This window comes from Brassica napus, chromosome C3, assembly GCF_020379485.1.
Source record: "Brassica napus cultivar Da-Ae chromosome C3, Da-Ae, whole genome shotgun sequence".
In the NCBI taxonomy this organism is placed as follows: Eukaryota; Viridiplantae; Streptophyta; class Magnoliopsida; order Brassicales; family Brassicaceae; genus Brassica; species Brassica napus.
Genome location: NC_063446.1, coordinates 34,133,860 through 34,154,417, shown reverse-complemented (window position 1 = coordinate 34,154,417; position 20,558 = coordinate 34,133,860). Strand labels below are relative to the sequence as shown.

Here is a 20,558-nt window from a genome sequence, read left to right as displayed (position 1 = left end):
GAAGATAAAGGTAAAATAAATGAAATCCAAAATATCAAGAAAGAACAGCCAATAAAATCTGTGAAACAATATCCTCTCACTGAGCCAGAAGATCTTCCACTGCCAGGTGGTATCACCAGAACCTCTACATTCTCCTCCAAGGACCAAGCGAATCTAAATCCAACTCTTTTCAACCAATCAGATGTCGCTGACGTGTATATCTGATCATCCCCAAACATTACCTTCTCCGTTATAAAACCCATTTGGTTTCACTCCTTTCTCAACTCACACTCTCTCTTCAATCCTTCTAGTTAAGAAGACTTGGATAAGAAATGGCCACGTCAGCAATCCAGCAATCCTCCTTCGCTGGCCAAACGGCCCTCAAGCCCTCCAACGATCTCCTCCGCAAGGTCGGTGTCTCCGGCGGCGGCCGCGTCACCATGCGCCGCACCGTCAAGTCCACTCCTCAGAGCATCTGGTACCAAATCTAATCTCCTCTACTTTAATTAACTTAATTAATCATTAATTCTTGAGATCTGTCCGAACAACTAACAATATGATTATTGTAACAGGTACGGACCAGACCGTCCCAAGTATTTGGGACCGTTCTCCGAGAACACACCATCCTACCTAACTGGAGAATACCCCGGAGACTACGGCTGGGACACCGCCGGGCTCTCCGCTGACCCAGAGACATTCGCTAAGAACCGTGAGCTCGAAGTAATCCACAGCAGATGGGCAATGCTGGGAGCTCTAGGCTGCACATTCCCCGAGATTCTCTCCAAGAACGGAGTCAAATTCGGAGAAGCCGTGTGGTTCAAGGCAGGATCCCAGATCTTCTCAGAAGGAGGCCTCGATTACCTCGGAAACCCTAACTTGATCCACGCGCAAAGCATCCTAGCCATCTGGGCTTGTCAAGTTGTTCTCATGGGCTTCATCGAAGGGTACAGAATCGGAGGTGGTCCTCTCGGAGAAGGTCTTGACCCGCTTTACCCCGGAGGTGCGTTCGACCCGTTGAATCTGGCGGAGGACCCAGAGGCCTTCGCTGAGTTGAAGGTTAAGGAGCTCAAGAACGGACGTCTTGCCATGTTCTCGATGTTTGGATTCTTTGTTCAAGCCATTGTTACTGGTAAAGGTCCCATCGAGAACTTGTTTGATCACTTGGCAGATCCTGTGGCTAACAACGCCTGGTCTTACGCTACCAACTTTGTCCCTGGAAAGTGATTAATTATCGTATGGATTTGCTTCACCGTCTTATCTACTTTGTAAAACCCATTAATGTATTGTTCGTGTTTATGTACTTAGTGACTGGCTCTTTTCATTGAATGGGTATCAAACAATAAGTAAAAGGATCAGCTAGCCTATCCACGTATGCAGATTAAATCAGCATATCAGAATGTAGTTTATTGCCACATCATTTATATAAAACAAACAAGACATTCTACGTATGACAATATTATAAATACAACAAAAGAAACAAACAAAAATATACGCAGCACTTCTTACGCAGAAGCCCAAATTCATCCATAGCTTAGTCTTTTCGTCTTCCACCAACCTGTAACTCTTCCTACGTTAAGATTTTTTCTTCCTCTTCCAAATCAATCGCCACACAAATCTCGAATTCAATCGATAGTCATCGTCGGTTTCGAACACTGACCAATCATAAATCTCCACAGCCTTTATCACTCCACCTTCTCCTACTTAAACATATGCTATATGGAATCTGAAACAACCCTATCATATTAAAAATTCCCGTCACTATCCTATTTATATCGTCTCCCATCCAAAGAGAACCAGAATAGATTGGTAAGAATTTCAATGTTATTTTGTTTCTGAAAAGCTCAACATTTTATATGATTTTTGAGTATATTTTTTTGCAAGATCCACCAATAATCCAAAATCACTCGAAGATCATGTATTTGTGTCCTCATCTTCATACTTAAATGTTTCCTTCTGTATTGTCATGGTCATCTAAAATTTAATTTATTCACATACAGTGTATGGTGAGCTCCTGGTAATCTAATCTCTTAAGAATATGTTATTACATATGAGATATAGCGAATACATTAGATATTCATGTCTCTCTGCTTTTTGTTCTATAGGGCTGCCATGAAGAGAGAGTGATTCACCAAAGCTTTTGCAATGGTATGTTTAGACCTTATTTTACTGGTATTGGAGTTTTTTTTTCAATGGTCCATTTTACTCAAACGAGTAAGTTTGTTGGTTTTATTCTAGAAAACCACCATGGAAGATTAATATATATTATGTTCTCCTATTAGTAGACTAATTTATGAAAAATCCTAGATCATGTTAATTTTTTTGGTTCACCTTGACAAATATATGCAATGAGTTTGTGATGTTCCAGTTAGCTTTTAGTGTTGCTTCTTTGCCAATTATATTCTTTGTAATGATTGGAAAAGTATCTCCAAGCTCTAGATTGGTAATGAGTTTATAAGTTCTCGCTTACTTGAAACGTGTTTAATCTTCTTTTTGTTGCGAAAAGCAGCTTCACGGTTGGTATGGGAGCTATACAGAGGCAACTTCAACAATCTCCGTATTGAATGAGATATAGTAAGTCTGTTCCGATAAAGTTAATCTGTAACCCCCTAGAATTCATCACATTATCAAAGTGTACATCTTTCTATTACTGTTTGTTCCTTCGGTGATACATGTTTTTGACACCCTGAAATGGTGCAGAAAAATCTCACGGAACAGCACTACTGCAATTCGTTTGTTTAAAGCAGCACTCAATGCAGTCCATTATGGGCATGCCGGACTCCAGGTAACCTTTTTCAACTACCTTGCTTATTTGTAGTGACAGACTCGAGCAGTGCATCGGTTTAGAAATTAAGTCTTTGCTGCTAAAGGAATGGATGTCTCGCAGCAGTGCATTGATTGTTGGAGGCGGCAGTAAGTTCATTTTCTCTATAGGAAACTCCATCATCTTGGGAGCTACCGAGTTATTCAACTTTGTGTCTCAGCTAATGGTTTTCAGTTCGGTTATGTACATTCTAATCACATCAGAATCAGGTGGTAAGACTGAGTAATTCATGAACATGCTCCCGATCAACCACTCCGCTAGCGTCAGATGCGTTGAAGTGTTGGGCTTTAGCCATCTCTGGCGTCCTTTTAGCCACAGCGGAGATCGCATTCTTCCAAGGATGTCTCGCTTGGCTATGGTTAGGCTAATACAATATACATTCCCTTTATCGTTGGACTGACTATGTTTCCTTCTACTCTCGAGGTAACAAAATAAAGATTGGATCTTCAAGAATTTTATGTTGGAGATGTTATAATGTCTTTTTGGTGTTTGTTTTATTGGAGGGAGGAATAATGAGACTGTTGAAAACAACGGTGGTGATTGCGTTGAAGGATCTGTAAGCAGAGTTTGTTTTGAATGATCCTAAGAAGACCAATTAGCTGTTGCTTTCAAGTGATGCCATGGCTGCTGCTTTGTATTGTGAGAAGAATCATGTAGATTAGTTGAGAAAGATAAAGATTATAAATTGTTTATGGTTTTAATCTAGTCTTTTTTTTTGGAATGTTACGTAGTGTGCAGCGAGAGATGTGTAGCATGAAATTTCAATTGTTATGTTATACTTATATTGTATGTGATCCGATTCATTAAGGAAAACGTGTAAAAGTGTTTGCTGATTAATTGTTTTCAAAGACGAAAACATTTTCTAAAATGTAAAAAGTTGTATCAAATTACAATAAACCATGTTTTAGTATAAGTGAAGTTACGAGTCAGGGGAGCATATGGTCAGCTGGTAATGGATTTTAGTAGTCTTGGAGTTAGGTAACGATGTAATAAACGTGTCTGTGTGGTTAAGGATTATGCAACAATTGCTTTTACGTTGCTCAATGAGAAGAGAGATAAAAATATGCATGCATTATATTAGAAACGGTTTAAGTTTAATTAACCTATAAATACATATTTTTTTGGCTGACAAAAAAAAACAGAATTTTTGATATTATCATAATCTCCATATTAACATTTTTGAATATTTATTATTTTCCTTCTATTTTTATTACTTATACCAAAAATATTTATAAATGTCATATCAATAATAATATTGTTTACTAAGTTAGCATAATTATTAATTCTAAATTTTAGAATAACATGAATAACAAGCCTTTATTTTTAGTACTACACAGAAATTAAATTTAATATAAAAATTAGAAATATAAATTATTATTAGATTGAAAATCTTTAATTTCAACATGAAGAGGCATGGAACAGGAAATAAATGAACATGTGAAATTACTATATATTTTATTATTATTGTTTCTAATTCATAAAATTACATATGATCATTATGTTTATCTACTGTCAGAAACTTAAATATTCTAATTATAAGTGAAACTATACAAAAATTAGAATTTAAAAAAGTATATAAAATTAGATACCAAAAAATTAGGGTAAATTTATAAATTATATAAAATTAGATAACAAAAAATTAGGGTAAATTTATAAATCGCAGTCTTCACAGCTCGCGGACGGATGATAACAAAAAAATTAAAATCTTAAAACATAACAAATATTAAAAAAATTATACTCAATACAACATAAAAATGAAAGTAACTAATATACCAATATGCAAACTATAATTAAACAAAATATAGTACATAATTTGCGCGTAGCGCAGAAAAATCTCTAGTTTGGAATAAAAACAACCAATCACAACTAACTTAAGACTCAAATTTTATTGAACAACCAACCAACGCAGGTCCGTAACCATATCCATCCAGCCGACGCAACATTGCTTGTCGCCAACTTAACATCTTAGACTTTCATATAGTCAATCCGCACATGGGCTTGAATGAAGCTCGACAGAACAAAATTCAGTTTTGTACTGAAACACGTTTGACGTTTCCAACTTCGATTTGAAGGACCGATCCACTTCTCTCGTACACTTGCTTCCCCCATTCTCTCAAAGATATACAACGATTCGTATAGATCCCTGTAGAACCGGAAAACCGGATTGACATAAACGAAAAAGAGACATGGAGTCGAGATATAATCTATTTCCTTAACTCTAAATATTCGCTCCGTAGTAAGACGGGACTGTACGAATATGACGATTCAGGATAAAACCATGGCAGACGATTCATGCTTCACTCATGAACGCCCTATCGAACTAATAATCAACGAAACACTCTCTGACTTATGCTAAGGGATTTGTTGGTTTTCGCTGTGTAAAATAAACGTTCCAAAATGAATGAAGAGAGCCGGGTTTATTTAAAGAAAGGAACGAGAGCCACTTCCCACAATAGTTGCTGCACGTGTGCGGAGATCTCGTGAAGTTAAGTTTCGAAAACTTATTCCCTAAGATTCTCTCTTATCTCATTTAAAAATTCGAGAAGATAAAATGCATGACGTTTTTATTTTCTAAAGTCGTTTTTTCCCGAATTAAATGGCAAAACGTTGAGCTTTCTTTCTGTGTTTTTTATTTGATTATTTTTCGCTGTCATAGCTAGAGTTATAATAAGTAAATTAGATTTTGACTCGCGCTTTAAAAACGCGTAATTTGATTCTTTTGTAAATATTTTATTTAATAGTCTATAAATTTTATATTATATTATGGTTTATGAATCATTATTACTATTTTAAATTTGTATGAAAAGAAATATTGATGTATTTTATATTATATTATGATTTTTATTTACTATATTGAATCAATTTTTCTATAATATTATAATTTTTATATAATTGTTTCTCAATATTATTAATGTTTTTGGTAGTGTAATATTTTTTACTTATGAAACACCTAAATTATAAAAGGGAAAACTGGGAAAAATAGACACTTTCAACTTTTGTTTGTTAAAATAGGACTTTTGATATTTTTGGTAATTTTGGACATGTTTTACCCTTCTGTAATGGAAAAAATAGTAAACTAAGTTTTTAAAATATAAAAAAATATGTAAATCATTGGAAACATTAGTATGACTATTTATATGTTTAAATTTTATTTTTAACAATAGTGGAATCATGTATTTTTTTATGTTCTAGGAGAGATATAATATTCATTCTAGCCATCTACTTAGTCTGGAAATTGAATAGTAAGTATTACACACAGATTTATCATGGGTACATAATACAAATAAAATTTTCTTCAATATTCTATGCTAGCTAGATTTCGTCAGGTAATATTCTAACAAGATATCTTTCCTCTACTTATAGTTTTTTTACAAGTTATAACCTCGACTCTGTGAAATACCTTTTTTTTATGTGTCATAACCTTTTCTGTCTTTTACGTTATCAAATGCGTAAGGAAGAATAAACCTCCCACCCTCTCTTCAGCGCTCCGATATATGTATATTACATATTATAGGTAAATCACGAAAAATATGGAAACTTCCATATTTCAATAAATATTTCCTAAATCTAAACCAAATATACCCTAAATCTCTCATAGTATCTTCTCTGCCACGTTTTTCTCCTCCCACCCCACGATATTTCTCTCCTTCGTTCTTTGTTTCTCTCTCTTGTTCATCGACATAACCATCTCTTCTATCTATCAATACAACATGGTTCTAATCTATGTTAAATCTGGTGAATGGATATCAAGTTGCGGTGATCAGTGGAGTTTCTTGGCAGGCAGAACAAGGGGTGGTCGAATGGTAACATTAGAAACTACTACTTTGTTGAAGCAGCTCAAGATCATCGTGTGTGAGGATTATGGGGTCGACCATATGCTCGTTAATGTCGAGATCAGTTATGAGATGGTGAATCAAAGAGGGAATCCTCCCATTATTATCAGCAATGATCGACAAATATCTAATTTTGTGAGCTACACGAAGAAGAGTTCGTCTACAACCTTGTGTGTCACGTTGTCTGCTACTGGTGCAAAAGAAAAAGAACAAGTCAATATCGATTTGAATAAGGAGCTGTTTGACTCAAGCAATTTTGAGGACGAAGAAGTTCCTGAAACAAATCAAGGAGACTTTGCCATACCGTCAAAAGAGTCGACTCATAAAACGAAGAATCATGTTGCTAAAGATGGTTTCGGTGATGCTGGTTTAAGGAGTGAAAACAATGGAGAGCGTGAAAACAACGGCCAATCTGGAATCATAGATTTCGTGAAGAAGGATCAAATTTTCAGAAGTAAACGTGTTCTGAAGGTAACAATGGAAATTTGGGCAATGAAGAATAATTATGATTACATTGTTCTCAAATCAACGAGAAAGTGGTGGTATATTCGATGTAAGGATAAACTGTGCAACTGGACTCTGCGTGCAGAATGTTTGGATGGGTCTACATACTTCATGATCAACAAGTGTGTGGAAATACATTCATGTGCTCCTTCGAAGAAAAGCAAATTCGGAAAAACGGCATCGGCAAGAACAATTGGGAAGCTGATACAACATCGATTTGATGATGCCAATGATGGCCCAAAAGCAAACAACATCATTCAGTTCATGAGACTGGAGCATAGTTGCGAGATTACTTATTGGCAAGCTTGGGAAGCTCATGAGTATGCAATTGCAGCGGCTCGAGGTATACCAGATGAAAGTTATGCTAAAATACCAAAATATTTGCATATGATTAAAGAAGCTAATCCTGGTACCCACACACACTATGAAACAACTGAGGATGGGAGATTCATGTATCTATCTATGTTGTTTGGGCAACCAGTTCGAGGATTCTACAATGCAATGCGTAGGGTGATTGTTGTTGATGGAACTTTTCTGAAAAATAAATACAAAGGAGTGCTACTTGTTGCTACAGCTGTAGATGGTAACTCCAATTTGTATCTGATTGCTTTTGGAGTTTTTGATTCAGAGACTGAGGATTCATGGGAGTGGTTCTTAAGACAGTTGAAAGTGGATATTGCTGATAGTATATATTTAGCTTTTGTATCAGATAGGGCTGCGTCAATAGCTAAAGCGCTTGGGACTGTTTACCCTCGTTCAAGACATGGAATTTGCATTCACCACTTGTTGACCAATGTGGTAAAAAATTTCAAGACAAAGGGGTTGTCCGCCTTGGTCGAGAAGGCTTCGCGGGCATATAGGTTCTCTGAATTTCAGGAACGTTTCACTGAAATTGTTGAAATGTGTCATGTGCTTGGAAGATATCTACAGGAGGCTGATGTGAGAAAATGAGCTCGTTCTATCTTCCATGGAGCCAGGTATGACATTAGGACCAATAACCCTGCAGAGTCCATAAATTCAGTTCTGAGATCACCTAGACAATATCCAGTTATTCTTTTGCTGGATAGTATAAGAGAAATGTTGACCCGATGATTCTATGAGCGTCGCATGTTAAGCTCGAAGAATATTGATCCTTTAACTGTTAAGGTGGAGAAAAAGATTGATAGGAGAATTGTGAAGGCAAAAGGGTTTCAGGTTTACAAGGTTGACAACTACAGATCACTTGTTAATAGAGACAAATATGATTGTTATGTTGATTTGGAAAGAAGAACATGCACATGTGGGAAGTACGAGTTAGGAAAAATACCATGCAGACACGCCATTCCTGCAATTTATTCACGAGGTATGGAAGTATACTTAGATGATCTTGGTGCCTAATTTTATTTGGGTGTTTTGGCAGCATATAGACATTACTCTGTCTCCGTTTTTTTGACACATGTATGGAAGTACACAGATTTACTGATAGCGTCTACACCACTGCAACGTGGAGAACTGTCTATGCTAAATCCATTAATCCAATAGCAGTTCCAGAAGTAGATTGGAATGTCCCAGCTGAGGTTAAGCTTGCAAAGGTCCTACCACCAGAGGCAAGAAAGATTTCCGGTAGACCAGTAAAGAGAAGGTATGAAACAGTAGAAGACAAGATCAGATCTTCTCAAGGATCAAAAAAGAACAAAAAGCACAAGTGCAGCCGCTGTGGTACCGAAGGACACAAGAGAGGAACATGTGATTTACCTATTTAGTATGTTCTGTGTGTTCTCAGTTGTCTTTATTTGCTTATTACTTTATTGGTATTCTTGAGACAAGTTGAACTTGGTATTTGACAGTTTGTTTTTTTCAAAACTTTTTGGATTTTTTTAACGCTTTGTAACTTCTTCATAACATAAAACTGAAGCAAAAGTGAACGTGAAAACAGTAGGAGATGGTAGGTACCAAGAACAAGAAACATATTCTTACACTTATTTGAGAAACCAAAAACAACAGATTGAGTTACACAATGACCATCATGCATAGATAAGGTACATGCAGACCATCACCAAACAAAACACAAACAAATCTTTTATGAACCTTAATTCCCTAATGCATTCGATGGTTTTCTCTTCACAACGTCCGATCACATCTTCCATTTCTTCAATTCTACTCTCCTGGCGTTTCAGCATGGTCTCACAAGCTGTCAATGAATTTTGAAACTGGGAATTGTCAATGAGTAGCACGTCAACCAGTTTCTGGAAGTCTTCAATTTCCTCAACAACTGACCGATCAGTCCATTTGAACAAGTGGGTTTTGTCCTTCATCATTATCATCAAACAAACGGTTAGAGTGAAACAAAGGAAAGGTTATATGATTACACGACTAACCTTCTCAGATCCCATCGGACAAGAATGAAATAATCTTCCCGGATTTTTAACTGTTTTTGAAGTGAAAAGAGCCGCTGCCTCACCGCAATTACATCTTGTGGGAATTCCGCGCTGTTTGGTGATTCCATCTCTTGATCCGGACGAAGAATTGACCAAAGACATGATTGATTTGGTCGCCAAGTTTTCTCCCCTGGGTTTCTCTCCGTTGTGAAAGAATGAGGAACAAAGGAGAGTAGGTCAAAATATAAACAAAAACGACGTCATTTCAATAATTAGATTACATGTATTTTACCTAAAGTAGATCGATAAAATGTGCCAAATAAGCCACGTAACCCTACTACTAAACGTTGGTGCTTATCACTCCTAATCCTCTAAATTACTGTAAATACATGAAGCAAAAAAAAGAATAAAATTGTACACAATTGGTGAATCTCAATACATTGTCATCACCAATGATAAGAGTTTAGAGTATAAGGATCTTTTATGAAGGCTTTTGTCAGGGTTCGTTTATGGTTTAGTGAGGTTTCGTTTAGGGTTTTGTTAGGGTTCGTTTAGGGTTTAGTGAGGTTTCGTTTAGGGTTTAGGTAGGGTTCATTTAGGGTTTAGTGAGGGTTCGTTATTTCTCAATTTGATTAAAGCAACTCTTTCATGCAAAAGCAAACCACAAATTGATAAAAAAAAAAACCAAGTGTTTTGTCACATAATTCCTAGAAAACCAATCAAGAGTTTTGTCACACAAATCTTAGAAAAACAAAGACAAACACACATAATCAGTCTTCTTCGATGTCAAAGACATCAGAAGTCTCATACTCTGGAGGCACATGTTCTGCCATAAGCTGAATTAACATGGGATCTTGTGCAGCCTCCCATATATCCAGAGCAATCTTCTGGCGGCAACCCTGCATGATCTCATCATCTACTAAACTGAGGTCGAGACCAAGCATCAAATATTCCAAGTGTTTCAGTGCGTATACCCCACAATCGGCACAAGACATGTTCAATCTGGACTTCATAGGTACATCTACGATAGAATATGGTGAGAGGAGTAGTTGCTTCTTGCTTTCAGGTGGCGCAACGGCCTTCACTATCCTAGGAATCATAGTAGCAAACTTCTCTACGTATTGCCTATTCCTTCCCCGTTGGCAATCAAAGGCTTCCACTTACATTTCAATGATGTTGACACAGACATAAATCCAATGATTACCTACGTGTGACATTACTAAATTTGCAAATAGAGATACATAACTGTGGAGACGTGTATAAGAAAAGCAAGGATTCTTACCATTTACAAACAGACGAAAGTAGAGACGATCAATATCAACACCCAAGACTTTATCAGTTCGGCCATGAGACGGAAGCTCTCCTCTCCCGTAAGCAAGAAAAAGATTCGGCAATTCGTAGGTTTTTTTGTTAGGATGAAATTTACGGTATGCATTGTCGAGCTGGAGGCAGAAAAGGGCGTTCATGAAAGCAACACGTTTTATATTCCAACGCCTCAAAGTTGTGTTCTCTCTCCACATATACATCATCGCGTCCATTTCCTGAATATTGACAAGGACCAATGTCACAATCAAAGATATGTTAAGAACCTACGACCACTGAAATTGTATTAGAAATATATACCTCATTTCCCAGCCACTTCCCAGGAGTTAATATCCTCTGAGCAACAATCAAATTAAAGGTTGTATGACCAATCCTTAAAGGTGTTGGATTCAAAGCCCATTGCGTGAATCTATTCCATGATTCTTCGTTGAAGTAATACAATAAGGACTGCAGAGAACCATCGTCAGCCATTGGTGAATCACTAAGCTCAAGTTTCTTGCTTGGTCCTTTACACCATCTCTCCCACTTAGTCGGTGATGGAGCTGCGGTTTCTTCCATTGGTTCAACTTTTGGTAGTTTTCGGACAGTAGTCATTGGAGTCCACCAATCACGTGCTTCGTTGTCCTTATTGGTCTGCGATGGATCAAAGTCGGGCACATACGAAGACTGAGAAAGCCCTTCAAGGCCTTGGGTACCTATGTCTTCGTCCATATCATCTGCTTGACTCAAATTCACGTCCTATTAATTCAAAAATACACAAGCAACACATAAAAAACTGATACAATAACATCCATTCCATGCATATCTTATACAAAGTTCACATAACAAACCACACTTCCAAAATGAGACTACATTAAACACACAACATTTCACGCCGATACATAGATGAAATTATCACAAACATACATGCAAACTAAACAAGTCAAAACAACATTGACGAGAGTGGTGAAGACTAGGGGTTCTTTACCAAGCGTTTGGACCTCCTTGGAGATGGAATGCTCGGTGGTGGCTTCCTCGACGATGGCTTGCTCGGCGATGGCTTGATAGGCGATGGCTTGCTAGGTGATGGCTTGCTCGTCGATGGCTCTATATCGTCAACTTCAACGCTTGCATCCTTAAGTGAACCTTTAAGCTCAGACTGCGTTTTCTCAAATCTTTCACCCATCTGTTTATGTAGCCTCTCTTCCATTGCAGAAAAATTCTGCTCAAACAACTGCGCCATAAAGCTCTTCATATCTTCATTAAAAGGTGCATGTTGTGGTATAGAAGAGAGAATCTTTTGCTTCCTTTTTTCTATTCCACGATCCGGGAGCCTCTTCTTTCCCTTTCTATCTTCGGAGACTCTGTTCGATGATCCTCTTGGAGTTCGAAAGTCTTCATCACTCCCATCTTCTTCATCATTCTTGGGAGCTTCTTCATCATTCTCAGCTACTTCATCATCCTCTCCTTGTTTGTCATGAAGACCCCAAGAAAACTCTGGTGTCTCTTCAAACTCCCAAACGTGGTCACTGAAGTCATGCTTAGTATGTATCATCTTCATGAGAACCTTGATTCTATCATCCTCCACCCATCAGCTCTGCGAAAAGCAGCATTCACAACCACTTCATAATTCCCACTCCACGAGATGTATGGATAGATGTCATCCTACATATAAAACGTAAACAAGGTTAGATTTAAACACTCATTAAAACCGGATGCAATCACCTTAAATTGAATATTTACCTCGGATGTAAAGATGTTCTCCAACCTACTGAACTCCCCGTATGTAATCTTTGCATCTCCCATCCAGTTTACGCATCTAGGACCGTTCATAAAACCCTTGTCCAATTTTTTTCCACAGAGCTTTCCAATCTTTGGTACTGCTTCCATTGCCCAAATCTGCAAGGCGTAGGAGAACTCATCTAACACGTAACTAGTAGTCTTTTCCTTCAATTTGTCCCGTGTTTTAGCTATTGACTCGCAGAGAAGGTCAAAAGAAGCAACTCCCATGGGATACTTTCGAACATTCTCAAGATCCATGACCAAATTGATATACTTGAAGGGGATATTAGCCTTCTCATCTCTCGCGTAAACCATAGTCACAATGATGCACAGATACACCAGTCTTATTTGATCAGCATTACTCCACTTCTTAACAGCTTCATGGTGATTCTTCCAAAGGTCCAAGATAGTTACTCCCTCTTTTCTCCTCACCACTGTGCTCCAGAAACCACCATCATCCTCGAAGTCAACCAACTCCTTACGTGATAGACTAGTATCGCACTGAAGGCCGGTAACTGCATGGTACTCTACCAAAGAAAATCGAAGTGGTCTCCTCGCAAACGCAAACCAGAGCTCATAGTTTTTGTAAGTCACCAGCTCTCTACACAAGAAGCTGTGTATCACTCTCGCCGAGTAACCCAAACCATTCTTGTACAACTTAAAAATTAGAGCAAAAACCCGATCTTTCTTCACTTCTTTCAACTCCTTTGGCAGCCATTCCTCCAACCTTTCCCTATAACATACCATTCTGCAGTTGTTATTGATCTGAGTCACTTGGGTCTCCTCACCCTCCTTAATAAGCCGCTTTGGTAACTCCCCAGACATACCTACAATCAAAGATAAAAGATTGAAATGAGAGCAGAAACAAAAGATAAGAACCAAAATATACTTTCACTTCTACAATCTACGTACTTTAAAACACATGTTCCACCTATATCTAACTTTTCACAGAACAACAACCATTACATACAGACATCAACGAATCTAATTGTGTAACATTATAATCGAACGACAACTAGTATAATATTCCGAGACACAAAAATTTCTCCTTTCCAAAAACCTAAATCAATACTCTTTACAAATCAAAAACAGTAACATGCATGGCAAATCGGTTTTAAGATGATTAATCAACCCATAAAACTAAGGGAACTAACTTAGTTTAAGAAAGATGACAAATCGGTCTTAATCAAATCTAGGGTTTAGAGAAGGGATCTATTAAGAGAATCAATAGAAGAAATCACATACTTAGTGTGAAGAAACGTGAGATTTTGATGAAATTGACGGAAGAACACTTCGATTTTGCAAAGAACCGTCAGACGAAACTCGTTGAGGAAGAAGACTTCGATTTCGTTGGATGTAGTGTTTGAGAACGAAGAGGAAATTGACGAAAACGAGGTTAGAGAACGAGGTTAGAGAGGAAAGGATTCACAGAACCATGATGAAGAACTCTTAACCCTAAATCGCCATGGAAGGAGTGAAGAAAAACGGCGTAGAAGACAGGTAAAAAAAGGGTTATTAGATTTACCCTAAACTCTTTAACCGTATTTCTTTTTCCCTTGTTTTTACTTGTTTTTTTTTTTTACTTTTTTAATTAATATTAAATCAATTACGGAAATTATAATTTATATTTAAAATTCATATTATTTGGTTAATTATAAGGGCATTATAGTATTAACAAGAACTAAAATCCTAGTTTCCCAAAAAAATTTCAAAAAATCTTATTGAGACAAATCAAACTTGAAAGTGTCTTTTTTCTCAATTTTCCCATTATAAAATTCGAATCGAATCGCTTAAGTGGATTCGTCTAGAAAGCAAAAATATCAGAGAAAAAATAGATCAAAATGGAATAATCGTCTAACCTAGTTCAGTAGACTAAAACCCACATGTTGACAAAAAAAAACCCACATAAAATATAAGTTCTCTAAGCTAAGTTGTTGATGTGTAGATGTCCTAGGCTGCTACATAAAGGTCTTTCATGAGGAGCTCGATTAGGAGAGGATCATGATGAGGTTTGCCGATCCCGATTGTAACCATTTCTTCGAATGATACTATGTTATTTGAGAGATCGAAGGAGGAGATAAATTAAGTTTTACGCTTGTTTCTACACTCCGCTGATATACTTTTGATTGAGGAAACCGAATTGTGACAATTTTGATCATGGTGATCATGTTTATTTTTCTCCAATTGTTGTTACGGTTTTGGAAATTTGTATTTTTGCCCCAAAACTTTCATATATCCTTTAGTGCTGGCCAAGTCTTTTTTTTTGGTCAACTTTTCGTTTTATTAAACGAAGCCCAAAGGACAATTTACAAACAGATTCAACTATAATATTCTGCCCAGAACAAAGCCCATACAAACCAAATAGATAAAGATGAAAATATGGCTGACACGTGGTCAATACGTGGTTAATACGTGGCTGTGTTTTCTCCATCGAGAAAGAAGAAGACGGTGCCGGAACCTTTCGCCGGAAACTTACAATCTCCGTATCGAACATGCTTGAATCTGCTTGTATGTTCTTTCACCTTCAATCGCAAGATCTTCTTCTCCAATTGTTAGATTTTATCACAGGGAAGAGCTTTAGAAGAAAAGGATAGAAACTTGTCGGAACGCTAACCCTTATGGCAGCTCCAACTCATCTAGAATATGTCCTGAATCTCCGAAGCTTGATCCAAACTTTGTTTCTTGACCTTCGTGGAGACTACAGCTGACACGAGTGAAGCTTGATACCACCTCTGAATCAAGATCCAAGCTTATCTAACAAAGAGGAAATTTAACTTTCCAATCGAACGGTTTAACACTTAACACAGAAGGAGAAGAACTCAACCATAGTTTTATTTATGTTCAACATGTCAGAGAAAGATGAGAGTGAGAATCAAGTTCTCAACTTGTTGAACTTTATACTTCAAAATCGCCAACGCGAACAAGAGAATCGCCTATGCGAATAGAAAATCGCCGAAGAGAACAAAAGAGATCAGCCTGTTGACTGAAATATATTACAAACAAAAGTTTAAGATCTTTGTCCCTCTGAAAGATGAAGGTTTGGTAAAGAGGGAGAAGAGTCAGTCTTTATGAATATGGCCAAGTCTAATAATGCTCATTAGAGAGTGTTTTATCGATTCAAAATATGCTATTATATTTATTGTTTTATTAATTTATAGAATTTTTATCGTAAGAAATTAAAAGAAAATACCAAAACACAATTTGGTGTAAGAGTTGGAGTTTAGCCACTAACAATAGACGACTGATCCATTGTATTTGTCATTAACTAAATTAAAATAGTTTTTTTCTTTAAAGCTGGATAATTTTTGCAGATCATTTGTAAACATTGTACTCGAAACCCAGATAATCAAACCAGAGGACGAATGTGGCTTCCTTCCACTAATTAAATCTGCGAAGTCGTCATGCTCTTCCTCCTCTCCAAGCGCTCTCTCTCTTCTCTTCTCCTCCGATCCACTTCCCATCTCCGCGGCGATGCTATCTCCTCCTGCGCCTCTTCCTTCTCTAACCTGGTATTCACTTTCTCATCCCAAAATCAAATGCCATCATGGATTCAAAGATCAGAGCTTTCTTTTGTCGCCACATAAAAAGACTGCACCTTTGAACTGTTTATGGGTTGACAAGTTTTAACCTTTTTGCATCTTAGGAGTGTAGTAGATTAGGGATTTTTTACTCTCTTTTTTTTTTTTTTTGCAGCTTAACCCTCTGAAAATCTTACGCAGCTTAACCCTCTGAAAATCTTACAGGACGGAGTAGGACGCAGTGGGATCAGGACGTTGCATTCTCTATCTATGTTACTGAGAAATGGTCATCTCTGTTGTTCTAAAGGAACCTTTCTTGATCAAGAACGAGTCTTCTTGTTTTCCATTTTTCGACGCTTCAGCGACGCCAGTGGCAGTGGTGGTGATACTCCTCCACCTCGCTTGGACCGGAACTTTCTGGCTAAGCTATGGGTCTCTGATATGAAAAAGCTAAAGGAGAGGGAGAAGCGATATGGGAAAGCTTCTACTACTAAGCATAGAGGAGATAATGCAGTTTATGAGCAGTCTTCTGATGAAACCCATTACAAGCCTACCCTGCAGCAACCGCCTGTTAGCCAGTCTATGTCTGGTCCTCTCAAGCCTAAAACTTTAGATGAGGTGACTCTTTTATCTTTCTTTTGGTTACTATACCATACAAATGCTTTCTTTCTTTTTGCTTGAGATAATCTTTATATGTGTATTAATTGGATTTGTAACTTGCGTTTATTGCTCAGTGTATCTCTGTGAGATTAGTATGGTCTAAGACTGAACACAAACACTGTTGTTTTGTTACTTGTATAGATGTATGGAACCAAGTATGAGCTTTCTGATCAATTTCTATATGAAAGTGTTATCTGTGTTTAATTGGTTAGAATATTGAAGCTAGCTCATGGTATTTTTCATCTTCATGATTTTCTTGTTAGGCCAAAATTGCAACGCTGCTTGCTCGGTCTAATTTGCTGATTACAAGGGACATTGAATGGGCAAATCTGGTTCTTGGTTTCGAACAGGTATATTTTTTTCTGCCACTTCTCCTGTTCCTCATAGGACTATGTAATACTGTTTCTGGTTTCTGATGAATAAGCTTTACCATGTTTGTAACTCTTACATATGAATTTTCCCTTCAGTTCCATCCCTGTCATCTTCTCTCTCACCACGTTTAGCTGTCTAGCTTTTATACCACTCGTTTACCCTCTGCAGGAAAACCGCTATGCTGTAGTTGATGTTTGCTATCCTGAGGCGGTAAGTGATACAAAAGTTTTGAGCGTGCTACTGATACCTGAGACCTTGAGTTAAAATCAAGTTTTCTGTATTTCAAACCTCTGTTTTCTCTCTTCTTTGACAGCCTGTGGGGTCTATCAGGGAGCAAAGTCATGTAATTGCGCGGCAGGTTACATTATCACTCTGAACTTGTAGTTGTTTTTATTTCGTGTCTCCTTACCTCAACTAATATCATTATGTTGTAACACTCTAATTCGTCTGTCACCAGTGAGCAGTGTTTAAGTTCTGATCTATCAGTTTCATTATACCACATAATTCATCACTCACTAAAAGCTTGCATTGCGTCTATTTGGTATTCTGAAACGACTAAGACTAGACCTGTGTGTATATTCCTTTGTTAGCTTAGAGAGGTTGTGTACGGTCCACTACATATCTTGTTAAGCATAGTTTTCATGTGTGTCAGTCCAAATGATATTATGATCTTTGTAACATCTGCAGCTGCTTCGTACCAGGCGACCATTTGTTGCTTCCATAACTGATGCTTTGGGTAACGAGCTTTTCCGGGTGAGGTTTCTTGGATTCTCTACTGTGTGAAAATTTGCTAAAAGATAAGTCTTCAAATTTGTTTGAGCTGAAGTAGTTCTCATCTTCATCATTTTAGGTTCGTAGACCTTTCTGGTGGATCACAAGTTCAATATATGCTGAGATTGATGGAGAGGTACGCTTGTGTTATCACTTACAAAACAGTGATGCGATGTTAGGTCGTCACACTCTCGTGTCTGCTACTTGGTGTGTAGGAAATTGGTGTGGTTCACCGACGATGGCATCTATGGAGAAGAATTTATGATTTATACCTCGGGTAGACTTCCATAGTAATTTCATTTTTTTAAACTTATCAACTTCGTTGCACGAACCAAACATGTGACATATACAGTATGCTGGTGCAGGAACCAGCAGTTTGCAGTGGTGGAGAATCCTGGGTTTTGGAACTGGACATTCACAGTGAAGGATGCTGATGGAGAAGTGTTGGCCCAAATAGATCGTGACTGGAGAGGATTCGGCTTTGAGGTTTGTCTTCTCTTTAACTGATAAGCCTTGAAATGTTTTCTAGGGCAATCCATGTATAATAGAAGAATGATACATAGTAGATGAAAAGCTCCTTACATATATATGTGATACACAGATATTAACAGATGCTGGGCAGTACGTGATCCGATTTGGAAAATCTGACGCTGCATTCAAAAATGGCCCTGCTAAAATGGTAACTCGGTGTATTTTTTGATTTTGGTGGAGAATATAGAGAGATTTTTGATTGAGAGCTTTTCAACACATGGCAGATAGAAGAGTTACTTGTGAAACGGCCATTGACCTTGTCGGAAAGAGCTGTTGTCGTTGCTCTTGCTATTTCTCTAGATAATGATTACTTTTCAAGACATGGTGGCTGGTAAGTACTCTGTAGGAATCTTTTTCTTCTTTTTTTTGGCTTATTCAGTCTCATGAGACAAAGAAGCTTTTTATATCTGAAACCATTGTTGTTGGTGGCAGGGGTATCCCGTTCATGGCTGTGGGCGAGTAGCTTAGGTTTCAGCTTTGTCTTTTGGCACTTGAGAGCCGCCTTGTGTTGTGTTTCTCTATCTCTCTCGTTTCAACTCTTATGAATATCCAAGACTAAATGTAACTTTGATATATAATTTGGGTTTATTTATATAGTGATGATCATTTTGGAAGATGATGACCAATGGGTTGAAATATTATTTGTATGAGATACAAAGAAGCCAACTCCACTTCGGCTTCTATATTTTTGTTGTTTATCTTTTTTTCCTGTGTGAATATATTGGCTTAGAGTCATAATTATTATATTTGAGAATGTTTTCTGCCGGCATTATGTCATATTTTTTCTAAAATTTTAAAAGGATAGCTTCTTAAAATGCTGTATAAAAGATAACAAAAAAAAAAGTACGTTTTTGTAGTGGACGTATTGCCCAAAAGGGGAGTCGTAAAGAAAAAGAAAGACTTAGCAACCACCGAACTTAGTTATATTATTAACACATCCTTATTCCTTTTTTTTTTCTTTGTAACACATCCCTTATTCCCTATTATTAGTCTACTGAACAAAAGTTGTTGTTGTGTCAATCTTCGTCTACACATAACTTCTTTTCTCTCTTCTCCACCAATGAAACTCATTACTTTTTAGTTTTATATGACGACTTTTCAATCTAATAATACAACCACAATTTCACAATATATATGTATTTGATTCTCTCTCCTTGTTTTTTTTTTTTTGGTATATTCAAGACACAAGAAGGCCGGCTAATCTCTTACCTGTAAAGTTTCAATGTCTAATCTCATAACTTTTAAGGTTTCAAATTTTCAATCGAACTCAAGCGTGGTGCTACTGCTAGCCATTTTAGCATTTTCTTTTACAATCCTGTGCGTCCATTAATAACTTCTCATTTCTTGATGCTTGAAATGCTTACATTCATCCCTTCCAAATCTATAACATATAAAAGTTTAGACTTCTTGAAAGATCTGTTTTGAGTTGACTCATTACATATAAATATCTAAAAATAAATATTTGAGATTGTAAATGATATGATGATCATGAAACAAAATATCTATAAAAAGTATAAATATGTCAGCAAAATAGATGTCAATGTATGATGGTATGTAGTTTAATATAAAATATCAAATCCCTTTTATTTAATAATAAGAGAAATATTCTAAATTGTAAAAATATTGTGATACAGGAACAAATTTTCTTTTTTGTTCCCTTACATTTTCAATTAATCTTGGTTTTGTTTTTCTTATTAACTGTATATATTTAGTTGTTGGTAACAACTAATTGTTTTCCTTACCATACGAACAACATCAAAAGTGTATAGTTTAAGCTAAATTTGTTTAATTTACTATTAAAATTTATATTAATTAGGCTTCCTGCAAATACGATATAAAATTCTTAATCAAATACAAATATAAAAATTGGCGTCTTTTTTTTTCTTGCGACCGCATGTGGATCTCCATTTATTTCGTCGGCGGAGGGAAAGGTGTTGAGGCGTTGTAGTGGCCGTAGCAGTGAGGACATTTAGTTTGTTTGAACTACTGGAGGCTGATGAGTAGCTCGTTGTGTTGAGCTACTCATCCAGGTCAGAGTTGGTTCTTGAAAAGAGCTTCAGCGACTAGCTACGGCAACGGTTGGTTCCCGGTCGGATTGGCATTTCTTTTCATAATCCTACTTTTTATA

The 20,558-nt window shown here is 37.0% G+C and overlaps 2 protein-coding genes and 1 long non-coding RNA gene across 3 annotated transcripts; all 3 read left to right on the top strand.

Annotated features, from left to right (window-relative positions):
* The first annotated feature begins 206 nt into the window (after positions 1-206).
* Positions 207-1,300, top strand: LOC106426758 (chlorophyll a-b binding protein 2.1, chloroplastic). Its single transcript, XM_013867487.3, has 2 exons — positions 207-457; positions 552-1,300. Exons 1-2 carry the CDS (start codon positions 312-314, stop codon positions 1,201-1,203), a joined length of 798 nt encoding a protein of 265 aa, XP_013722941.1. The 5' UTR covers positions 207-311; the 3' UTR covers positions 1,204-1,300.
* An 842-nt stretch (positions 1,301-2,142) lies between these two features.
* On the top strand, positions 2,143-3,637 carry LOC125583699. Its single transcript, XR_007320747.1, has 2 exons — positions 2,143-2,550; positions 2,677-3,637. It is a non-coding gene; the product is annotated as an uncharacterized LOC125583699 (long non-coding RNA).
* A 12,200-nt stretch (positions 3,638-15,837) lies between these two features.
* On the top strand, positions 15,838-19,044 carry LOC106426695 (altered inheritance rate of mitochondria protein 25). Its single transcript, XM_013867430.3, has 12 exons — positions 15,838-16,087; positions 16,322-16,714; positions 17,020-17,106; positions 17,297-17,338; positions 17,442-17,486; positions 17,816-17,881; positions 17,979-18,035; positions 18,115-18,176; positions 18,265-18,385; positions 18,501-18,578; positions 18,655-18,761; positions 18,863-19,044. The coding sequence occupies exons 1-12, from the start codon at positions 15,980-15,982 to the stop codon at positions 18,891-18,893; spliced, it is 1,197 nt and encodes a 398-aa protein (XP_013722884.1). The 5' UTR covers positions 15,838-15,979; the 3' UTR covers positions 18,894-19,044.
* The last annotated feature ends 1,514 nt before the right edge of the window (positions 19,045-20,558 follow it).